The sequence below is a fragment of the Sapajus apella genome, unplaced genomic scaffold (assembly GCF_009761245.1).
Source record: "Sapajus apella isolate SASKATOON/1434 unplaced genomic scaffold, GSC_monkey_1.0 scaffold21, whole genome shotgun sequence".
Classification (NCBI taxonomy): Eukaryota; Metazoa; Chordata; class Mammalia; order Primates; family Cebidae; genus Sapajus; species Sapajus apella.
The window spans coordinates 20,017,162-20,040,987 of NW_022436961.1; the positions used below are offsets into that span (position 1 = coordinate 20,017,162).

The 23,826-nt window shown below is 39.2% G+C and overlaps 1 protein-coding gene across 2 annotated transcripts in view; it reads right to left on the reverse strand.

Moving 5' to 3' along the window:
• MTMR7 (myotubularin related protein 7) overlaps positions 1–23,826 on the reverse strand; it is a 118,254-nt gene that overhangs the window by 45,156 nt on the left and 49,272 nt on the right. For both annotated transcript variants that reach the window (XM_032288357.1, XM_032288358.1), the window contains 2 exons: positions 22,002–22,159; positions 7,995–8,123 (listed from right to left, as the gene is read on the reverse strand). In XM_032288357.1, the coding sequence (XP_032144248.1) occupies positions 7,995–8,123; positions 22,002–22,159 (287 nt within the window). The remainder of the gene's footprint in view (positions 1–7,994; positions 8,124–22,001; positions 22,160–23,826) is intronic.

Here is a 23,826-nt window from a genome sequence, read left to right on the forward strand (position 1 = left end):
AGCCCTTGGCTCATTGATAGTCCACCTCCGCTTACGAAAACATGATACAGCTTTCTGGAAATCAAGACTTGTTTATTTTTAATTCAAGTCAAAGAAACCACTAATGGGCAAATGACACAAAAAGTCTCTCAGTGCAAAATATTAGGAATGTATAGAGATGTATATATAGGATCTAAGTTATGAAATTTAAAACCATTTAAATAACCTACTTTCCTTTTCACTGGTATTGTTTCATTTTCCTGCTGAAAGAAGAAATACAAAATAATTAACTGTTCTCCTCAAATGTACAGGATACTATTAATGGCAAGATTAGTGAAATAAAAATTATTTTTTTAAATACTTTCCAACCTTTTTTTCCTTTACTAGCCTATCTAGAAACTTCACAAATACCAAAATCCCATTCTGATTCTAAATGGGAAACTTCCATGGTGACAAAAGGCCAGGCTGCTGCTAGGTTTGATACCTAAGGACAGCAGGCACGTACCCATGCTGACTTAAGTCTGTTTAGAATGAGGAGGATTTTTTTGGAATCAATCTGCATTCTCTGCTGCAAACCCCCTACCCTGCAACTCTGGCGGAGTATACTGCACTATCAAGTTACCATCTAGAAGAACATAAACATTTCCCTGAGTTATGAATACGAGTTACAGACCTAACCTTGCAGCTATAAACTTAGGCTTTTGTGGCAAAGTACTTTTATGGATTTAGGTTTTAACATTTAAATTAAACATAAAACACCCACTAAAATGCATGAATGACTCAAAGCATCTACACTGAGACTGTAAGTCCACAGTGTGAAAGAATGAAGGCAGGGATAGAAACCCTCCATGCAGGATAATATGGAGGGGAAACTTTCACTGAAAATAGTCCTGTCATACCACAGCCTGTTCAGGATGCTGGCATTGCAGGGTTCTATCCATTAAGGGACACCCCAAATCTTAGTCCAATCACAGCTTAATTGTCTTTAAAGCCCAACCCAGGAAAACTTAACATGGGTTTGGATTACTCAAAAGGGCTTGGGTGCTCTTTGTTGAAGAAGTTGGGGACACTTCTCACTAGCGCTGAAGCTGGAGAACCAGAGAATGGCTGGACATATGATAGGGCCATTGTCTGAGGGCACCCGTACCATTCTGCAGAGAGACAATCACTGAGGGGGTTAAAGGAAGCCTGAGACCAACAGCCAGGCTCAGAATTCAGGGGGGGCAAGGTGTGGGAGTGGGAAGCAAAGGGGCAGCAGAGTCACTCCAGGGTGGCTCCTTCCTCACTGATGGGGAGGAGAAAAAGATCACAAGGGTATAAATATGGAAGAGAGGATGGCAAGCAATGGCAAGGCCACCAGCAAGAGGAAGTGATGGCCGAGATCCAGAGGAGAGCAAAGGCAAGCCACATCCAGCGCCCAGAAAGCAAATGACACAGATGGATTTTGCAGCGGTCCTGTTTCCTTTGATCTTTAAGGGGTAAGGGCCTGCCACCTGCGGAGAGGGAATTCTGCCTGGAGAGAGAATAACTCTGAGCTGGCTTTAGATGATACTTTATCTGCGATAAAGAAATATTAGTTGGCCGGGTGTAGTGGCTCATGCCTGTAATCCTAGCACTTTGAGAAGCCGGGGCAGGTAGATCACCTGAGGTCAGCAATTTGAGACCAGTCTGGCCAACATGGTGAAACCCGTCTCTACTAAAAATACTAAAATTAGTCAGGCATGGTGGTGCATACCTGTAATCCCAGCTACTTGGGAAGCTGAGGCAGAAGAATTGCTTAAACCTGAGAGGCAGAGTTTGCAGTGAGCCAAGATGGCACCTCTGCGCTCCAGCCTGGGTAACAATAAAACTCTGTCTCAAAAAAAAAAAAGAAAAAGAAACATTAGTTAAGAACAGCTGCCACCAGGCAATCTTAGATTCCATCATAAGGGTTAGATGGGGATGGGAATGTATTTAAATGGTGAGAATTTGAGAATATACACATCAAAATTCACTAAAGTAGTGAGAAACCAATTACAAAATGAAGCAATTTAGGGACAACAACTATTTCAAATTACCTTCTGGTTTAGGACAGCTAGTCAGAACTGTTATACTATGGAATGTGGTCGATAAAACACACATATTAAACAGACTACATTTTTGGTATTCTGTAGTTAGATTTTCTTAATAATCTAAAGATGTGCTCTAAATGGAATTTATCATGGACTCAGCAATTGCTAACATGGCTTTCAATTTTGTGCAGAAGGGTAAGTTGTCTCAGTGCTTTTGTGTACCTTATGCACACCCTAGGTAGATTATCCAAAGAGTATTACTATTACTTGGCAGCATTTCTTACTGATGTCAGAGCATAGATTAAAAGCTCTTCAGTTGTAAACAGTAAAGGATAGCGCTCATTTACAATGCTACTAATGATTAAAAATTCAACATTTTTGATAGCTTACTACTGTCATCTTACTACCATGTTTTTGAGTGTTTATATGACAGACACTATTATAAGAACTTTGCATATTTTTATTTAATTAGCCTAATTTTCATATACAATAGATGTATTCTTTGCTCCACTTTATACATGAAATGACCAAGGCACAGAGAGGTTAAGGAACATACTCAAGATCACACAGTAAATGGGGAGGCCTAGATTTGAATTCAGACAGAGTATTTCCTGATCCTGAAATCTTACAAAGTGATGTAAGCCCTGATGGGAGGAAATAGGTCAGGCAACACAAAACAGCATTAAGATGCAGCATAAGGCCGGGTGCGGCGGCTCACGCCTATACTTCCAGCACTTTGGGAGGCCGAGGCAGGTGAATCACCTGCGGTCAGCAGTCGCAGTTCGAGACCAGCCTGGCCAACATGGTGAAACTTGTCTCTACTAAAAATACAAAAATTAGCCAGCATGGTGATGTACACCTGTAATCCCAGCTTCTTGGCAGGCTGAGGCAGGAGAATCCCTTGAACCTGGGAGGTTGAGGCTGCAGTGAGCTGCGATCATGCCACTTCACTACAGCCTGGGTGACAGAGCAAGACTCCATCTCAAAAACAAAAAAAAAAAAGAGATGCAGCATAATAAAAGACCTGGCTGTCAGTTCCAGCTGTGCTCTCGGTCAGTGTATGATCTTGGGTACTTTATGTATCTTCTCTGATCCCCAGTTTTTTCATGTATAAAATGGGTAAAATATTAAAACTACAGGGTGTAATAAGGGGCATAACACTGTAACACTTCTGGCACTGTGTCTAACACACAGGAATTAATATAACAAGTATTAAATTATAAAAACAGAGCTTGAAGGTATTTTTTAAGGAAATTTGCCTCACTGGAAATCTTCCAGAGTTTTGTTTTCTAGAGATGTGTACTGTTAATTTCGGAGACCATGCTGTGCACCATGTAAAGCAAAACTAAAAAAAAAAAAGATCCTAACATAATAAATAATAAAGGGTGTAGCAATTCTAAGACCTCTCATAGAAAGATACACAGAATTCTGAACATACATGACACTCAGCCTCTCCGACCATGATCTGTAAAGCTGTTAATCGCTGGATATTCAAAGGGAGCCCACGTGGCTCTACATATCCCGTGTGCATAAGGCGTAAAGTTAATATTATGTGTTGCCTCGACATCTGGTAAAACTGAGAGGGCCTCAAATGGCCTCAAGTTCCCTGCCACACTCTGCTCCTATGGATGAGGTTCCCGAGTGAAACAATTCTCCTTATCCAGCAGAGCAGGTGCAGCTCCTGACCATTCCTCGGTAGCAGGTTTCAGTTCCCTGCAAGCCCATGGAATGATGCTAGCAAGCTAATCACATCCTCCTGCAGGAGCCAAGGCTGACCCCATGCTCCTGATACTAAACAGCCTGCCTTCCGCATCCCCTGGCTGGCACTCTGCTCCTCAGGGCAACCTCAGGTTGACCTTCGTGGGCTGTGGTATCCTCCTCCCCCTAGCAGTGAGTGTATGTGACCAGTAAAATGGCTGTTGATCTCACATGTCCAGCGTCAAGTGTTGTGTGCCTGGCTGTCCCTGTAACCTACAGCAGGAATCCTTCCTTCGCCACAGGGGTGAAAGGATGTGATTATATCCATTAAAAGTAACGGCAAAAACCGCAATGACTTTTGCACCAACATAACACATGCGTGGTAACAGCTGATCCAAAGGGAAAGATGTACTCTCAGCAGGGGCCTTTATATCAAACAGAACTTCAGATTCATAAAAATCAGACGCATTTCAAGCTTCTCCTAATCTAATCACCAATTCCCAGCACCCAACATTAGCCAAGTCATGTCACCACAAAAATCAGAAGTGTTTCTGTGGTAACATAAGTGGGAAACAAATATTTTAACTATAAAATGCAATATCCTTACTCATAAGCATGTTATTTTTGGGTAGGAATACATACTCTTAAGCCTAAAATGTCTCAAATAACCAAAGAGAAGAAAGAAAGATCAGCAAATGGATGGAATGTATACCTGTTTACTTTTTCTGGAAGACTGCCTGTTTTCTATGCAGCCATTGATGAGCAATGACAGCACAGATAACTACTCTCTATTTCAGTGTCTTCCATTTAACCACAGAAATCCACCTTTGGTAATAATACTTTCCTTTAGGAAAAGCCCTAGTCAAATCAGAAGCATTTCTATAATTAACCTTGATATTAAAATGTAAACATTGTAATAAAACAAAAATTTGATCATTATTCTTCCTGTAAAATAGATTTTAGTTCATGAGGTTGGGAGAGTGGGCGGGCAAGTGTGTGTTCCTTCAGGACTTCCCTGGGGTAGCCCGATCGCAGGGCAATGCTTTGAAACACATCTCTGCTCTGTACCTTGGAAGAGCTAGAACTTCAAGTCATTTCTGCTTTAAAATTTTAAATATGGGAAATCAATTATCTTAAACTCTAACTATGCTACGTGAGTCCATTTTCGGGCCTAGAAGTCAAGTAAAGAATGGCACTTGGGGAAGCAGGAGTGGAGCCACGTGGGTCTGAGGTCAGCCAGGGAAGAAGCTGTCTCTGAGGTGTAAATGCTAAAAATTCTCTCCTTTCTGAGACAATACACATTTAATCCTTATATTACTCACACTGACAAAAGTAAAAGGTCCTTTGTCTCAAGAATATAAAAAAAGGGCTGCTAGGCACACTGTGCATACTTTTTAAATATGCTACAGACAACAATAAAACACCTCTGAATCATCAATAAAAGATCCTTTCTCCCTCTCCTGGATTCGTCTTCTCTCTTACCTCTTTAATCAATGGATGCTACAATAATGTGCATGTTACCAGCACCCTAAATTCAAATACAACACCATAAAATTTCATATCCCTATTTATTCTATCTTTAACAGCAACAACAAAGAGGCCAGACATGGTGGCTCATGTTTGTAATCCCAGCACTTTGGGAGGACGAGGAAGGTGGATCACTTGAGCACAGGAGCTCGAGACCAGCCTGGGAAACATGGCTTTCCTCATCTCTACAAAAAATGCAAAACATTTAGCTGGGCGGGGCGGCACTCACGTGGTCCCAGTGACTCAGGAGGCTAAGGTGGGACGATCACTTGAACCTGGGAGGTCAAGGCTGCAGTAAGCCAACACTGTGCCACTGCACTCCAGCCTGGGGGACAGAGTGAGACCTTAATAATAATAAAATAAAATAATGAAACAAAATAAAATATAAAAAAGCCAGCCCAGGCAACTTATCAAGACCATGTCTCTACAAAAAAATTATCTTCTCTACAAAAAATGTTTTTAGACTTAGCAGATGTGGTAGTGTGTACCTATAGTACTAACTCCTTGGGCAGCTAAGACACGAGGATCCATTGAGCTCAAGAGTTTGAAGTTACAATGAGCTATGAAGCTATGATTATGATGCTGCACTCCAGCCTGGGTGACAAAGCGAGACCTTGTCTCAAAACAAACACACACACACACACACACACACACACACACACCCCCACACACATCTGCTTTTGCCTCTAACCAGTGCTCCAGTTCTGTGTGTAGGCTGAAATATATTTGGCGTTAATAAAATACTTTAGACCCTAATTCAGGACTAGGGAAAGAAGAAGATAAATAAATGTAACTAAAAATAAAATAATTTATATCCTTCCAATTTACAGAACTTTCACCACTAAATGAATATTTTCCTTCAAAGTAGCAACAAGGAAGGCTACGTGCTCATTCTGATGAAGCTGGCATTGCTCAAGGTATTTTTGGAAGCCTACAGAATCGGACTCAGACCCTGCTCTACCCCCCTGCTAATAGGTGCAGGCATGTGCATACACTTACACTCATACACTCCCGTTTATAGCCCCACTCAGCTTTGAATCCAAAACTATATTATCTAGCTTAAAAACTAAAGTGTCTTTCTCACCTGGATAAAGCCAAATAACCTTTTGTTTTTTTTAAAGATGGTTTTTGGCCAGGGGCAGTGGCTCACACCTGTAATCTAGCACTTTGGGAGGCTGAGGCGGGCAGATCACAAGGTCAGGAGATCGAGACCATCCTGGCCAACATGATGAAACCTGTCTCTACTAAAAATACAAAAAATTAGCTGGGCATGGTGGCGCACACCTGTAGTCCCAGCTACTTGGGAGGCTGAGGCAGGAAAATTGCTTGAACCTAGGAGGCAGAGACTGCAGTGAGCTGAGATCGCACCACTGCACTCCAGCCTGGGTGATAGAGCAAGACTCTGACTCAAGAAAGAAAAAAAATGCGTGTTTTTTTTTTTTTTTTTTTTTTGCTATCTTTTAAAAGTGAGTGGCAAAGACCATTCTTGCTCATCCAACTTTGTGTTCCTATACTCCACAGAAATGAAACTCAAGTTTTAGCTGTTTTAATGGCCACTCATGAGACTGTTTTCATATCTGCCCTGCGAGGTTCTGATGAATGGGAGGTGTCATGCGGCAGTTTCTGGAAGCCTTTCTCAAAAGGCTGGGCACACACTATTAGCCCTCAGTCACCTGCCACCTGGAGTGTGTGGGTGGTGACTGTACTGAATCGATCTCTTGCCCCAGGCAGGTGACAGCTAAACCCAGGTGGTGGCAGAGCAGAAAGGTGGAAGGAACTTCAGTACCTGAGGGCTAAGTGGGATGAAGCCAGGCTACTAGGCCAGGACTGCCCACCCTGGGAATTTTATGCAAGAGAAAAAAAATCACATCCTATTAGAGCCATTATTACTTAGAGTCCTTATTATAGACAAAGCCAATTATGACTTTTATAAGTAATATTTAAAAAATAAAACCCATGCTCTCTATAATCAAAGATTTCTTATACTGAGGTCACTCAAAAGAACATGTCATTTAAAAACAGATAATAAGGTCAGGTCGCTCACGCCTATAATCCCAGCACTTTGGGAGGCCAAGACAGGTGGATCACCTGAGGTCAGGAGTTCCAGACCAGCCTGGTCAATACGGTGAAACCTCGTCTCTACTAAAAATACAAAAAAAAAAAAAAAATAGCTGGGTGTGGTGGCAGGTGCCTGTAATCCCAGCTACTGGGGAGGCTGAGGCAGGAGAATTGCTTGAACCTGGGAGGCAGAGGTTGCAGTGAGCCCAGATTGTACCACTGTACTCCAGCCTGGGTTACAGAGTGAGACTCTGTATCAAAAAGAAGAAAAAAAAAAAAAAAAAAAAACCAGAAAATATAAAGAATGGGCCATGGACCTCGGCAACTTTTCTAAAATAGGCATGCCACAGATCTCCAGCACTGTATAAGCGCTGAGCCTCCCAAGGTGCCCACTTAGAAGAGGACACTAACAGTATTCACTTGGATGATTAAGCTTAGGAATTTTCTGAATTTATTGAGTCATTTTCTGAATCATTACTTTACTGTCAAATAAACACGGGAGGTCTAATGAGATAAGGACTTCGCATAGTTATATCGTGCATACCATGCACAGGAATATCCACATACCTTCTGAAGAATTCAAACACACACAAACACAGAGTAGAAGGCAGCTAGAAAATGCCTGGTTACGATAAAACAAGAAAAGCAAAGTGTCAAACAAAAGCATGCCTTGAGACTTACGTGGTTATCTTTATAGTAGTAAGAAAGGACAGGAAATCGCCGTCTACTCCGGAATTTGGAACTCCCCACTATGATGTGTGCCGTGGCCGACTTGGGAACGTACAGTTCAGTAGGATAAGAGTCACAAACCTGTCACCAGAAAATACAAAGGGATTTTTTTTTTAGGCAACCTAGTAATGCCCTGCAAACTGCTGCCAGAAATTCCACTTGACCACACTTATAGGCTGTATCCTTAAGTTCCCTTAACCATGTTACAAAGGAGGTTATTTCAAGGAAATCATAAGCCACTTCAGAGGAACAAAGTGCCGCTGATTCTATGTAATCATTCTGAAGGAACACAAGATACCCTTAGTGTCCTGTCCTTGTGCACTGTCCCCTCTCTCCAAGGGCTCTTTGTGCCAGGCCAGTAACAATGAAGCCTTCCTTCATCAAACAGAAACACACTGCAGTTTTGCATCCTGGCTGAGAAAACTTGAGCTGCCAGGGTTTGGTGGAAAGACAGAATGACCCTGAGAGACAGTTTTCCTAAAACATATGCAGGCTGGTTAAGCCAGCAGGTTACCTCTGTGGCTCCAACATGCCCTGTGTGCATTCCTTATCCCGAGCCACTGCACAAGCTGATGCCTCCCCAGACACTCCTGCCCTCCACCTTCCAAATCCCATCTATTCTTCAAGGGCCAATCCAAGTTCCACCTCCTTCTGTAAGCCTCTTCCTTGACCTTCCAGCCCATGCATATTTCCATATCTGATTTCCTAATGTGCCACACGTTACCGCACAATATAGCAGCTTGATTTTTGTTTCTTATGTGTTGATTTTGTAACTGGTAAGAATCTATGTACTCTTCATATGCATCCCTCACAGTGATTACCACAGTGGAATGGTGCCTTGGAAGGATCTTGCAATTCAGAAACAGAAATCAGCAGTTTAGAACCTGGCTCTAACTGAGCAACTTCATGACCCTGGGGAAGTCAGACTACATTGTGCACAGTGGTTTGCTAATCTCTAGAAGTGATACTGCAGCAACAATATCTCATGGGGTTGACAGATGGATCAAATCTGGTAACAGCCACGGCAAAGCACTGCATAAACCACTAAATCCAAAACAAATGTTAGTGGTAGCAACAGTGATGATTGCTGTTGCTCAACACATTTTGCTTTCACATCAGCCCATCAATCTTTTCGCAATGTGAAGATCGCCCACATGGCAGTTTCCTGAGATTTGTCAAGCACCTGTTTACCTCCTGGATGTCAAACATCTTCCTAGGCATATCAAGGGAGTCCTCAAGTAGGTGCAACAATATGAATGGATTAGTCCATTTTCATATTGTTATGAAGAAATACCTGAGACTGGGTAATTCATAAAGAAAAAGGTTGAATGGGCTCACAGTTCCACATGGCTGGGAGACCTCACAAGCATGGCAGAAGGCAAAGGAGGAGCAGAGGCACGTCTTACACAGCAGCAGGCAAGAGAGCATGTGCAGGGGAACTGCCCTTTGTAAAGCCATCATATCTTGTAAGACATATTCACTTTTGTAAGAACAGCATGGGAAAACCCCACCCCCATGATCCAATTACCTCCCACTGGGTCCCTCCCATGACATGTGGGGATTATGGGAGCTATGATTCAAGATGAGATTTGGGTGAGGACACAGCCACCCATATCAAGGGGAAATACTTTATGTGCAGGTCCTGTGTCCATCTCCAACCACCCTTATCACTCTGGAAGATGGGGTTGAAGGGACTGAAAACCCACAACTGAAGTCTAAGCCTCTTACAAAGTATTCTGTGATGATGCTTCCCTTGCTGGCCTACATTGTCTTTGTTACCAGAATGAGGAACATAGAGCAGGGAATAAAAGGGCCACGGAAGAGATTTTCACAGGCCCAAAGTCTAATTTCAGGATTCTGCCAGACATTTTAGGTCAAATTACACTTTGGGCCTGTGAACACCACCAACGAGTTTAACATGAGCTCTGGCACTGACACTCTGAAGGAAAATCTGCCAAGAACAGAAGGCTCAACTAACTTGAACTCAGAGAGCTTTAGCTGGGAGGACTGCCATAAACCACTACACTCCCTTCCCCATGCCAATCTGCTGTCTGAACCTCCATGAAGTCAGCCAGCTAGAATACTACAACATGGACCACACCTGTTTGTCTGAGGTTCAAGAGACATGTAATCATTGCATCAGACCAACAACAGTTTCCTAAAATAACAGTTTTTAAAAGGAAATAAGTAGATTTTCAGTAAGTTGGGAATTACCTACATTCCTCCTTGTAACAACACTAAGGAATTGCAAAGTTTCATGATTAAATAAGAGTAAGTAACATGCAAGATTTGTCAACAAGCTTATTTTGCACAGCCCCTCTGAAGAGCAGGAGGTAACTTGTGAACTTAGGAACTCCTGCCAGGCCTTTTTATGATCTTCTAGGGCAAAATAAATAAATAAATAAACATCCAGATTTGCCAGCATCATGGCCCTGTGTGCACCATAGCTGGAATGAGACCAAAGAGAGAAAATCAACACCTAGAGCCCACTCTCCTTGGCCCCAACTCATGGCCCTCTTTATTCACACAGGGAGGAAAGGAAGACTACCTCCTGCCCTCTAAGAGTACCAGAGCTCTCACTCTACAAAATAGAGACATGTAGACTTTCATGGCTTGGCATGTGCCAGGACTAAGAGCTCAACAACCTGTGCCTAGTCACCAGTGGCCAGGCTTATCAGATGTGGAGGCCTCTCCTCCAGGAACACAATACCAGGTATGAGGATTTCTACATTCTCCAGGGCCCTGGGTCTAGGGGAAAAAGTTCCATGGGTCAGAGCTTAAGTTACAAAGCATTCTAATGCATATTTGCTTGAGGAACTCTAAGAAGATAAAATGACTTTGGGAAAATCAGATTCAGGGTGTCAGTTAACATGGGAAGATGCAACCTCTTACCAAGCTGGAAGCATAGATATTTGTCCTGCTTTCATTAAAGTAGACAGCACTCTCAAATGGAAAGTAAAATAACAATCCTACCTTGAAAATATAAAGCACCACTGAAAGGAATTAAAGATACAAATAAATGGTAAGATATCCTGTGTTCACGGATTGGAAGACTTAATATTGTGAAGATGTCCATGCTACCCAAAGCAACCTATGGAAACAAGGCAATCCCTATCAAAATCTCAAGGGGATTTTTTTGCAGAAGTAGAAAAATTCATCCTAAAATTGACATGGATTCTCCAGGGACTCCAAAGAGCAAAAAACAACTTTGAAAAAGAACAAAGTTAGAGGACTTTCACTTCATAATTTCAAAATATAGTACAAAGCCATATCTATTTTCCAGCCATCAAACAGTGTGGTACTGGAATAAAGACAGACAAATAGACCAATGGAATAGAGAACCCAGAAGTTGGAGGCCAAGGTGGGTGGATCACCTGAGGTTGGGAGTTCAAGACCAGCCTGACCAATATGGTGAAACCCCATCTTAAAAAAAAAAAAAAAAAAAGATAGAACCCAGAAGTACACCCTCACGTATGTGGTCAAATGATCCTCAACACGGGTGCCAAGACCACTCAATGTCTCTTCAACAAATGGTACTGGGAAAACTGGATATCCATATGCAAAAATAAAATAAAGACGGGCCCTTATCTTGTACTATATAGAAAAAATAACTCAAAATGGACTAAAACCTAAACGCAAGACCCAAAAGTATTAAAATCCTAGCAAAGAACATAAGGGACAAGCTTTACGATGTTGGAGTTGGCAGTGACTTCTTATGCATGACAGCAAAAGCAAAGGTAACAAAAGCAAGTATTAGACAAATGGAACTATATCAAACTTAAAAACTTTTATGCATCAAAGGACACAATCAAAAGAGTGAAACGGCAACCTACAGAATGGGAGAAACAATATATTAGTAAACTGCATATCTTAGGGAAATGAAAATCAAAACCACAATGAGATACTGTTTCACAATTGTTAGGATGGCCACTATTAGAAAATAAAAGAAAGAAAACATAATAAAACAAGTATTGGTGAGCATGCAGAGAAAATAAAACCCTAGTGCACTGTGAATAGGGATGTAAACTTATGCAACCACTATGGAAAAAAGCATGGAGCCTCCTCAGAAATTTAAAAATAGAATTCCTATACAATCCAGCAATCCCACGTCTGGATATATGCCCAAAAGACTTGAAAGCAGAATCTCAAAGAGATATTTGCACACATGTTCACAGAGCATTATTCACAACAGTCAAGAGGTGGAAGCAACCCAAATGTCCATCAAGTGATGAATGGATAAGCAAAATGTGGTATATCAATACAATGAAATAGTACTCAGTCCTAAAAAGGAAGGAAATCCCATTACATGCTATAATCACAGATTAACCTTGAGAACATTAAGTGATATAAGCCTGTCACAAAAAGAAAATGCTGTATGATTCCACTTACATGAGGTAGGTAAAGTAGTCAAATTCATAGAAACAAGAAGTAGAATGATGGTTTCCAGGGGCTGTGGTAGGTGGGAATGGAGAGGTGTTTAATGGGTACAGAGTTTCAGTTCTAGAGATGAAGAGTTCCAGAGATCTAGAGTACAACAATGTCAATATACTTAACACTCCTAAACTATACCCTTAAAAATGACTAAGATGGCAAATTTTGTTATGCACTTTTTAATCACAATGAATAAAGAAAAGGAAAAACAATCTTAGCATTGTCTGCCGTCATTTTTGCAACAAACTCACAGAGCTGTAGTCAAAATTCTGACAATAAATAATGCACACAATGATGCAACGTATGCCCCTAATTTTAAAACACCTCGGTATGTCACTCAAGATTTTGTCTGGTCTGGAAAACCACCTGACAAAATTCAGAGAGAATATAAGAAGTTCAAAGGAATGGAAAATGTTCTTCTGAATTTTCTTTACACGCATTCTGCTTTAGTTAATGAAAGTGGATTAGTAAGTTAATCATTTTAGCACTTTTTTTTAATGAATAAGGAAACTGATTTTCTTTGTTCTCCACTAAATTAACTGGCCTTCCTGGAGTGCCCACATGCCTTGGTACTGTCCTGGCAAGAGGAATCTTTTGGTAATTCTTTCACTCATTCAACAAGGTTTTACTGAGTACTTAATATACGCCAGGCATTACTCAAGGGCAGAAATGAATAAGAGTTTTTGGCCTTGAAGATTTCACCCAGGACAGCTGATCTTTGTTAACCTGGTTAGAATCTTCCAGTAAAAATATTGATCATTTCAGGGCACTAGCCATCTAAGATGCAATCCGAAAGTTTCACTCAGACTCTGAGGACCAATCATTCAGCTGAGCACTTTGGGATAAGAGTTGTCAGAAACTGAGAGATTATAGACAACCTTCTTAAACATTTCAGTGCTAAAATTTATTTTAAGGAATTTATGATGAACAGGGAGAAGACGGAGGTTATGAACAGCATAAAATGACATATATGTGAATAAAACAAAATAATCCATGATACATAAAATATACCTGTAGAGAACTGAAATAAATGAGCATTAATAAAATCACTGGTTTGGACTGTATTTTACATTTTATTCCAAGAGAGTTAGATTAAAACTTTAACCTAGCAATGAATACCAATTAATTTATTTAAATAAAGACAATTTCAAGGGTTAGGTATAAAAAGAAATCTGAGTTTGGAGACTTAGACCACCACAAGCAAGTGTCTTATAAATAGTGATGATAGTAAGATGATACAGATGATAATAAGAGTTAGCCTCTCCAAGGCCACACTTAAAAAAAATATAGCAGAAATGGTTCTAGAATCTAAGTTTTGTATTCTATGTCTGCTGTTATTTCCACCTTGGGAAATCGTTTCTTTTCCATCAAATGACACTTCTTGACCCACCTACCTCAAAGGATTTGTCGGAAGAAATAAGATAACTTGTAAGAGAAGGGAGGAAAAAGTAAACATTTTCTCAACCATGAGGTCAAATGCAGAAGGAATGGTTTGGATATCCCTCTCTCCATGCGTTACTAGTCAAAAATTTTCTGAAGGAAGGCAACTTTTATTTTAGGGCTAAGTTAGCAATAAATCAGAGTACATCATCTTTCCCCCATTTCAGTGATATTTGCAAAATCAGAAAATCCCCTAGGTTTTTACCTTTTCTGTTTCAAAACAGTTTGCTCATTGTTAGTTTTGTTTTGCTGTTAATTTTGTTTTGCTGCGTGTTGCTGCTGAAAAGAAACACTGAGTAACTCATGTTTTGCAGTCTGTGCAACGTAGGACTTCAGTGACTGAATATGAGTCATGTTTGTACACTAATTCTAGAAGGAAATATCATCAAAAATAGGAAGAACCTGTATTTCCAAGGAGACATTATTCCACAAGATGTGGTATTGCCTCATTTTCTTCCTTGCCCAAGCATGTGTCATATTTTTTAAAAAAGGGTATCCAATTTTCTTTACTAAACTTGGATTTTCCTTTCTTTCAAGACTAAAAATTCACTGCAAAGGTGAGTTTTAGAATAAGAACAAACTAGTCTGATTATATGAGCCAGACAGTTTGTAATGATTAAAGCCATGGTTGTTAAATTTAAGTATAATGATGAAGAAGATTCAGCATCATGGAAATGTCCATTCTAGCCCAAATAATCTATAAACTCAAGATATCCTGAGGAATTATGTCAAAGAACCTGACTTTTAAGATATCAATTATTATAAGGCGCTAATAATAATTGGTAAAAACGTAATTGTACAATTTATACAGTGTCAAATTGGGACACAGTTTAGCAAACAGATCAGTATTTAAAAAAAACAGTATGCTAAAAGACAAAACATGGTAAGAAAGATTGACAACTCAAAACTTCTGAAGACCCTTGCAACAGTTTATCAGCTATAAATTATAACAGATTATTGGCTACATTATATAAAGAACTACAACAAGAAAAAGACAAATAATCTTACGGGGAAAAGAGCAAAAACGTGAGTAGATAATTCACAGAAGAATCGACATGAATGGCCAAGAAACACAAGCTCAACCTCACTAGTTGATTAGGTAAATGCAAAAACCTTAGGGGCCAGGAGTGGTGGCTCACCTGTAATTAAGATCCAATTCATACAAATCAGTTTGGCTCAAAGTTAAGATTAGTTAATAAATCCACATGGTTATATAAGTCAAACAATACAAAAGGTGCATAAAATGCTATAAATAAAAGCAAAGGAACAACAATGCTAAATTGCGTCCAGTGACGCTGAAGCAGGAGAGTAAATCCCACTTTCATCCTTATGTCCTACCCATCCCATTACCAACACCACTCTAGGTCATCACTTTTGGACAAACATGTTATTATTCTCCCTCCTTTGTTAAGCCAAAAGGTATCATACTATATTCACCATATTGTGCCTTGCTTTTTCAAAACCTAACAATATAGTTTAGCAATCTTCATCAGTTCATAGGAATCTTCCATATTTCCTTTAATGGTTATACACTAAGTTAATCACATGGATAGAGCAAAAATTATTTAGCTGGCCCCATTAAAGATATTTGGGTTTCTTCTAATATCCGCTATTACAAACAATAATTCAAAAAGTAACCCTGGGGCGAGGCGTGGTGGCTCTCCTGTAATCCCAGCATTTTGGGAGGCCGAGATAGGCAGATCACTTGAGGTCAGGAATTCAAGACCAGTCTGGCCAACATGGTGAAACCCCATCTCTACAAAAAATAATAATAATAATAATAATGCCAATAATACAAAAATTAACTGGGCACGGTGGTGGGTGCCTGTAATCCCAGCTACTTGGGAGGCTGAGGCAGGAAAATTGCTTAAACCCATGAAGCAGAAATTATAGAGAGCTAAGACTGTCCCACTGTACTCCAGCTTGGACAACACAGTGAGGCCCTGCCTCAAAAAAATAAAATGAAATAATAACCTTGGGTATCAGTGTGTGCATATGCTATTAAATCCGTAGAAAAAATTCTCAGAAGTGACACTGTGGAGTCAACAAATAAGGACACCAGCGAATATCACATCAATACCAACTTTTGGGGAGTCTGTGGAGTAATGAGAACTCGTATCCTGCAAGCAGGTCAATATGTCCATGCAAACACTTTAGAATTTTCCAGAATCTAGTAAAGCTCAGATCTATATATTCTCTAGCTCTTAAACTCTACTCATAAGTAGAAACACAATATACTACAAGACATACACAGCCACTTAACAGCTTTACTCATGACAAAAAATCACACCAAAAAAAAAAAAGAAGAAGAAGAAAGAAAGAGGGAAGGATGAATAATTTTTAAACTATGGTATATTTGCGAAATGGAATACTACACAGTAGTGAAGAATGAAGAAATTAGAGCTATAGGTATCAACAGTTATTAATCTCTCTATGCCTTAGACAATTAATCTCTGTCATAGTTTCTCCATTCATAAAGTAGAAATAATAATATTCACAGAACTAATATTTGCTAATATTTATCAAGTTTTTAGAACAGTACCTGGCATGTAGTAACTATATACATGTTTGTTAAATGAAATGGATCACAAATACAAATGTTACCATGTTGAATGAAAAGTCAAGTTTCAGAAAACTATATACAGCATATGGAGACCAAGTGCAGGCAGTATAAAAACACACGAAGCAATACCACATACTACTACGGTAAATGCTTGCTGAACAATGCCCACAGGTTGTTGGCAATAGCAACTTTTAAGCAAAAGAACATATAACGGCACCTTTTTTTTCCCCTCGTAGTTATCACAAAATGATGTCGAACAAAATGACGTTGAGGATCTGCTGTACACCATTTCACCTGAAGTCGCAGTTTCCAAGAGCCTACAGATGTTAAGTGAGGACCTCCTGTATTTAGAAATGTAAAAATGCTATAATAAAGGCAAGGGAATGGCAATGCCAAATTGTAGACACTGATGCCAGAGCAGGAGACAATTTGGAAGGAATTCTGGGAAATTTGCACTGGCAATGCTCATTCTTATACCTGGTGCTCATTCCGTTATTCTTCAAAGTTCTATGTATACCATAAGTGTCCCATAATAAACAAATAGCTTTTTTCTTTTTTTCCTCCTCTACTCTGTGGGATTATTCAAGTAACTTTTTTTCTAAATGAAGGATATTCAGTGGAGGAAAAGCAACAGAGTAAATACTTATAATTACAAGCAAATACGGTGAAAAAATATCCAGTGACAGGCATGAAAAAGGAAAAAGCATGATTGACAGAACACACAATACATGATATCTAAAACAATACCACAGATATTATTTTACCACAAAACAATTTTCAGATTCAGTAAAAAACAAAATCTAACCATACTCTGCTTACAATGACAAAACATCAGATAGGAAGGTTAAAAATAAGAGCTACACCAAGCCAATTCTGACAAAGAGAAAAAGCAACAGTGGAAATATAATTATATGAAATAGAATTCAAAATTTAAATAATAGGAAAAGAGGATATTTGAAATCGACAAAAAGAACACACCAAGCAGATGTCCTAAATCATTATGTGCTAAGCAGCATAGCTTTTAAATATATAACGCAAACACGTTAGAACTGCAAGGAGAAAATGTCCAACCACAATCATAACAGGAAATTTTTCACACACCTCTGTCAAAAATCAATTGAGCAAAAGGACCAAAATAATAAGAAACTCAACTCAATTTAGATAAACATGGAATTTTATATCTAAATAATAGAGAATACACATTTTCTCCAGACTCAAAATACTTATTAAAAATAAGACATTGTGTTTTATGAACATCTAAGTCTTCAAAAAATTCCCCAAATTTGAATTCTATAGGCCATGTGCACTGATTGCAATATAAGAGACTAGAAATTAACAAATACTGATCAAAAACGAAAACATCAATGTCCTACCTGACTGAAATTTTAAAAACAATTTAGGCCCTTTATGCCTTTTGGTAGATTCTGGAAGGATTTTTCTTTGAAAATAACTTAAAACTGGGGGAAATTACATGCACAAAGCTAATACACCAAGAATTACTCATATGGCAAGAAAAAAGTCTAAGTAATCTAAATGCCCTTTTTTAAAAATTTGAGGTAAGGTCTCATTTTGTTGCCCAACAACCCAGAGTATAGTGGCACAGTCACAGCTCACTGCTGCCTCAACTTCCGAGGCTCAAGCAATCCTCTGGCCTTGGCCTCACGAGTAGCTGGGACTACAGGTGCACACCTCCATGCCCAGCTAATTTAAAAACATTTTTTTTTTTTTGTAGAAATGAGGTCTCCCTATGTTGCCCAGGCTGGTCTCAAGCTCCTGGACTCAAGCAATCCTCTTGCCTTGGCTTCACAAATTGTTGGGATTACAGGCATAAGCCACCATGTCTGGCCTAAATGTGTATTAATAAAGAAATACCTTAGTACTTCACAGTACATTCATTTGATGGACTATTGTAAAATCATCTCATTGACTGATATAAGCACCATATAGCAATGTAGCAAATCCTTGTGAGACTGGGCATAATGACTCACACTTGTAATTCTAGCACTTTGGGAGGCCAAGGCAGGAGGATTGCTTGAGCCCAAAAATTTGAGACCAGCCTGGGCAACACAGGGAGAACTCGTTTCTACAAAAAAATTGAAAAATTAAGCAGTCATGGTAGCATATGCCTGTAGTCTTAGCTACTCAGGAAGATCGCTTGGGCTCCAGAGTTTTAGACTAGAGTCAGCTGTACTGTACTATACTCTACCCTGGGTAACAGAGTCAAACTCTGTTTCAAAAAAAAAACCCAAAAGAAAGAAAATCCTTGTGACAAGATCAAGAAAATAATCAGAAGTGAAAATATGTAACTGGAAATGGTCATTTATCAGGAGATGAGACATAAATGGTCAATGAATATATAAAATGATAAATAAATATACAAAAAGGTAAATTTATCTTATCTCCTGATAAATGGTCATTTATCAGGAGATAAGATAAAAATGGTCAATGAATATATAAAAAGCTATCACTCAAGAAATCAACATATGATGATTAATGAAAATAAGAAATCACTCATCCCACCATCAAGGTGTCCAACTGTTTTTAAAAACTTTAATGGTTTACTGATGAGGGTATAAGGAACCAAGCATTCACAACCGCTGAGAATTTATAGAAATTGGTACAACCTTTCCACAATTATTTTTGACAACATGTACAAAATAATTTTAAGATATTCTATCTTTAAAATTCTATCTTTCAATATCATGAAAATGCCCATACTGCCCAAAGTAATTTATAAATTCAATGCTATCCCCATCAAGCCACCATTGATTTCTTCACAAAATTGGAAAAAACCACCTTAAACTTCATATGGAGCCAAAAGAGAGCCTGCATGGCCAAGACAATCCTAAGCAAAAAAAAAAAAACAGAAAAAAAAAAAAAAAAAAAAAAAACAAACAGAAAAAAAAAAGCCAAAGCTGGAGGCATCATGCTACCTGACATCAAACTATACTACAAAGCTACAGTAATAAAAACAGCATGATACTGGTACCAAAACAGAGATACTGACCAATGGAACAGAGGCCTCAGAAGTAATGCCACACATCTACAACCATCTATTCTTTGACAAACCCCACAAAAACAAGCAATGAGAAAAGGATTTCCTATTTAATAAATGGTGTTGGGAAAATTGGCTAGCCATATGCAGAAAGCTGAAAGTGGATCCTTTCCTTACACCTTATAAAAAATTAACTCCAGATGGATTAAAGATTTAAACATGAGCCCTAACACCATATAAACCCTAGAAGAAAACATAGGCAGCACCATTCAGGACATAGGCATAGGCAAGAACCTCATGACTAAAATACCAAAAGCAATGGCAACAAATGCCAAAATAGACAACTGGGATCTAATTAAACTTAAGAGTTTCTGTACAGCAAAAGAAACTATCATTAGAGTGAACTGGCAACCAAGAGAATGAGAAAAAAATTTGTGCAGTCTACCCATCTGACAAAGGGCTAATAACCAGAATCTACAAAGAACCTAAACAAATTTACAAGAGAAAAACAACCCCATCAAAAAATGGGTGAAGGATATGAACAGACAATTCTCAAAGAAGACATTTATGCAGCCAACAAACATGAAAAAAGCTCATCATCACTGGTCATTAGAGAAATGCGAATCAAAACATTGTGATACTATCTCATGCCAGTTAGAATGGCGATCATTAAAAAATCAGGAGACAAGAGATGCTGGAGAGGATGTGAAGAAATAGGAACATTTTACACTGTTGGTGGGAGTGTAAATTAGTTCAACCATTGTGGAACACAGTGTGGCACTTCCTCAACGATCTAGAAATAGAAATACTATTTGACCCAGCAATCCCATTACGGGGTATATACTCAAAGGATTATAAAAGATTCAATTATAAAGACACATGCACATGTATGTTTACTGAAGCACTGTGTACAATAGCAAAGACTTGGAACCAACCCAAATGCCCAACAAAGACAGCTGGATAAAGAAAATGTAGCACATATACACCATGGAATACTATGCAGCCATAAAAAAGTTCATGTCCTTTGCAGGGACACAGATGAAACTAGAAACCATCATTCTTAGCAAACTGACACAAGAACAGAAAACCAAACAGTACCATGTTCTCACTTACAAGTAGGTGTTGAACAATGAGAACACATGGACACAGGGAAGGGAACATCACACATGGGGGCCTGTTGTGATGTGGGCGGGAGCTAGGGGAGGGATAGTAGGGGGGGATTGGGGAGGGCTAACATTAGGAGAAATACCTATTGTAGATGATGGGGGTATGGATGCAGCAAACCACCATGGCACGTGTATACCTATGTAACGAACCTGCATGTTCTGTACATGTATCCCAGAACCTAAAGTATAATTTTAAAAAAAATTAAAATATGGGCAAAGGTAGTTACTAGGATGCTCTCCATTATTTAAAATAGTGAAAAGCAATGACAATCTAAATGTCTAAAAATTAGAGAACAGGTAGATATTACTTGATATAGCCATACTTATGTAATACTATGCAGTGTTTAAATTATATTATAAAACATAATTGTTGACAATGTCTCAATATGTATGTGAAGAAAAGCAAAGCATAAGGCACATGTAACGATTCCATTTTTGTTACATATATTTGTCTATGTTTGTGTGTGCACACGTAAAAAAATTAACATATACATTAAAATCCCAGAAGACTATTGGCCAGATATAATAACAGTGGCCATCTCTGAATGATGGCACTTTTAGGTGATTTAATATCCTTTTGCTCTAAATTTTCTAATTTTCAATAAGGAATATGCATTACTTACATAAGAAAAATGTTATCAAACTATACAAATGAGAAAACGACTGAAGGAAAATTTTAAAACCTAAGAATGATTTAAATATGGGATGGTGGGAATTTTTTTTTTTCTTTTTGCAATCTCTCTAGGATGGTCTCACATTATGCTGGTTACTTAATATTTAAAAAATTAATAGTGAAACCACCCAGGATCATTAAGGAGAAAACGAGATTAATTCTGCCACTCTAGCTTCCCTGCCTCTCTGTATTCCTTCTTGTGAGTATAGACGTATTTCTCTAGGGAAGCCTCTTGGTGACCTTGTGTACCAAACAAGAGTTCAGTGAGCACACAGAGGAGCTGGTGCCAAACTGCCATCAGAGTCTCCATGACTTACCCACTAATCACTCACTACACTATAAAAAGACCTGATGGGAGAATGAGATCCTGGCCAGCTCTCCCACCAACTGCCTATCCATGAGGCCTGCCACCCGACCTCTCTGGGTTTTAAGTTCTTCAACCATGAGAGGAAGGATTTGGAAGGGCGTAGAAGGGGTGATCTCTATGTTTCCCTGGTTCGAATACTTTGATTCTAGGTGCAAGTTGGAAATACAGCTGACAATAACCAAGAGAGACCTGGAAATCCACACATGGATATGTACAAAGAGCCATAAAACCTAAAGGAGATAAAACTAAAGGTATGCAAAGCTAGCTGAAATCATAGTTTCATGTGGCTTCAGTGCCTGGGTTTTACACAATGCCTTCACTCACTCTGTACTCTCTATTCACATCACTGAGCTGCCAGTAATTATTAGGGAGGCCCATCCGCTTGTATTCTTCACTGAGATTGATCAGCACCCAGCCTTGCTCTCTTTCTTCTTTATCCAGCATCGGGTTAAATGAAAAGCAGTATAACTCCTCGTATTTCACTGCAAGAAAAGTGAGGATAAAGTTAAATCAAGCTTAGTCAAAACCAGAGCCAAACCTCCCCCAAAACATTCTGTCCCAGCTGGAGTATCCTAAGAGGCTATCACAATCCCCACCCCTAGCACGCTCCTGGGAGCAACCTGTGTGCAGTGGATAGGGTCCCCCACCTCCTCCCAGCAATGACAAGAACACCTTGGGGTATCAAAACTCAACTCTGCAGTACCTTCTTTCCTTTTAGAACACAGGGACGTCTCCATTTTGTGCCTTTTTTTTTTTTTTTGGTTGCTTTAAAAGCAGATATATTTTCCAGACCGCATAAAATATAGAACATAAAAATTAAGAACATATGCATTCATTAGACATCAAGATTCCATTTTTTTAATGCACAGGGAGCTTGGATTTAGAGTGGTCTCTCAGTAGCAGACACAGGCCCAGGCCAAATGCGCATTTTGATGCTCACAGTATTAAAAAAGAAGAAATAACAAAACTGAAAAAACTGTGGATTACAAGTGTGCACTGGGAACATCTGAACTTTAAGCAACTACATAAATGTCATAATTCTGCTGTCCATTTGCATAGGATTCATTAAAAAAAACTCAATTCATAGTGCACAGCGCTGTGCTCATGGGATGAGAACTGGTAAAGGCTGCATCATGATGCGGCTTCTTTCAATCCTATCGTGTTATCTCTGATGCTTGTGAAGCTCAAAAGCCCCACTGTTTCCCTCCCTCCAGTAAAAGCTAGGATTTTATTTTCTTGCTCTGGTCTTGCCATTTAAGGGGAAGTGTAGAGACCAGCGCTATCCAACAGAAATATAATGTGACCTATGTAGGTCATTTTAAATGTCCTTGTAGCCATATTTCAAAAGAGTTAATTGAATAATCTATTTTATTTAACCCAATATATCCAAAATAATTATGATTTCAATATGTGTGATATAAAATGTATTAATATTTGATCCATTTCATTTTGTACTGTCTTTAAAATTTCACGTGTATTTTTCACTAAATGGTACATCTCAGTTTGGAGTAATACTGAACAGCTATCTGTGGCCAGTGGCTACCATTTTGGACAGTGCAGATCTAAGCATTTCTGATGATAACAAAGGATAGCTGATACTCAGACCTTGTTTTGTTCCAGATTCTGTTGCAATTAAGTGCATTAATCCGGTTAGCAGGCAACATTGATGGTCCTCACTCTACTGATGAGAAATCTGAGGCAAAGGGAGTTTGAGGCACATTCCCTCACTCAAAGTCATATGGCTAGTAACTGGGGAGTCCAGGTTGAAATGAGACATCTGGCTGCAGAAGGCCTGCTCCTAATCATAACATACCACTCCCCAAAGGCAGATCCCTCTCCCTTCTTCCTTCCTTGTTCCAATCCCCTAATCTTCCTGTTTCTCTCCAATACATTTCCTTCTCATAGCTTCCCTAGGTCCTCCTATGTCCTTAGCATACTGATAGCATTCAATGTAGACAATTTAAGGTTCCTAAACACATGTATTTGACGCCCTTTATAGGATCTCACCACCAGCAAGAGGCTGCAGCAACACACAGGCAGCCTGACACAAAAACTCAGGTTTCAAATTTGTTTTGACGGCTACTGAGATGACTCATTCACATGAAAGAGGAAAGATAAGGGTCATATTTTAGGAGCCAGATTTCTTCAT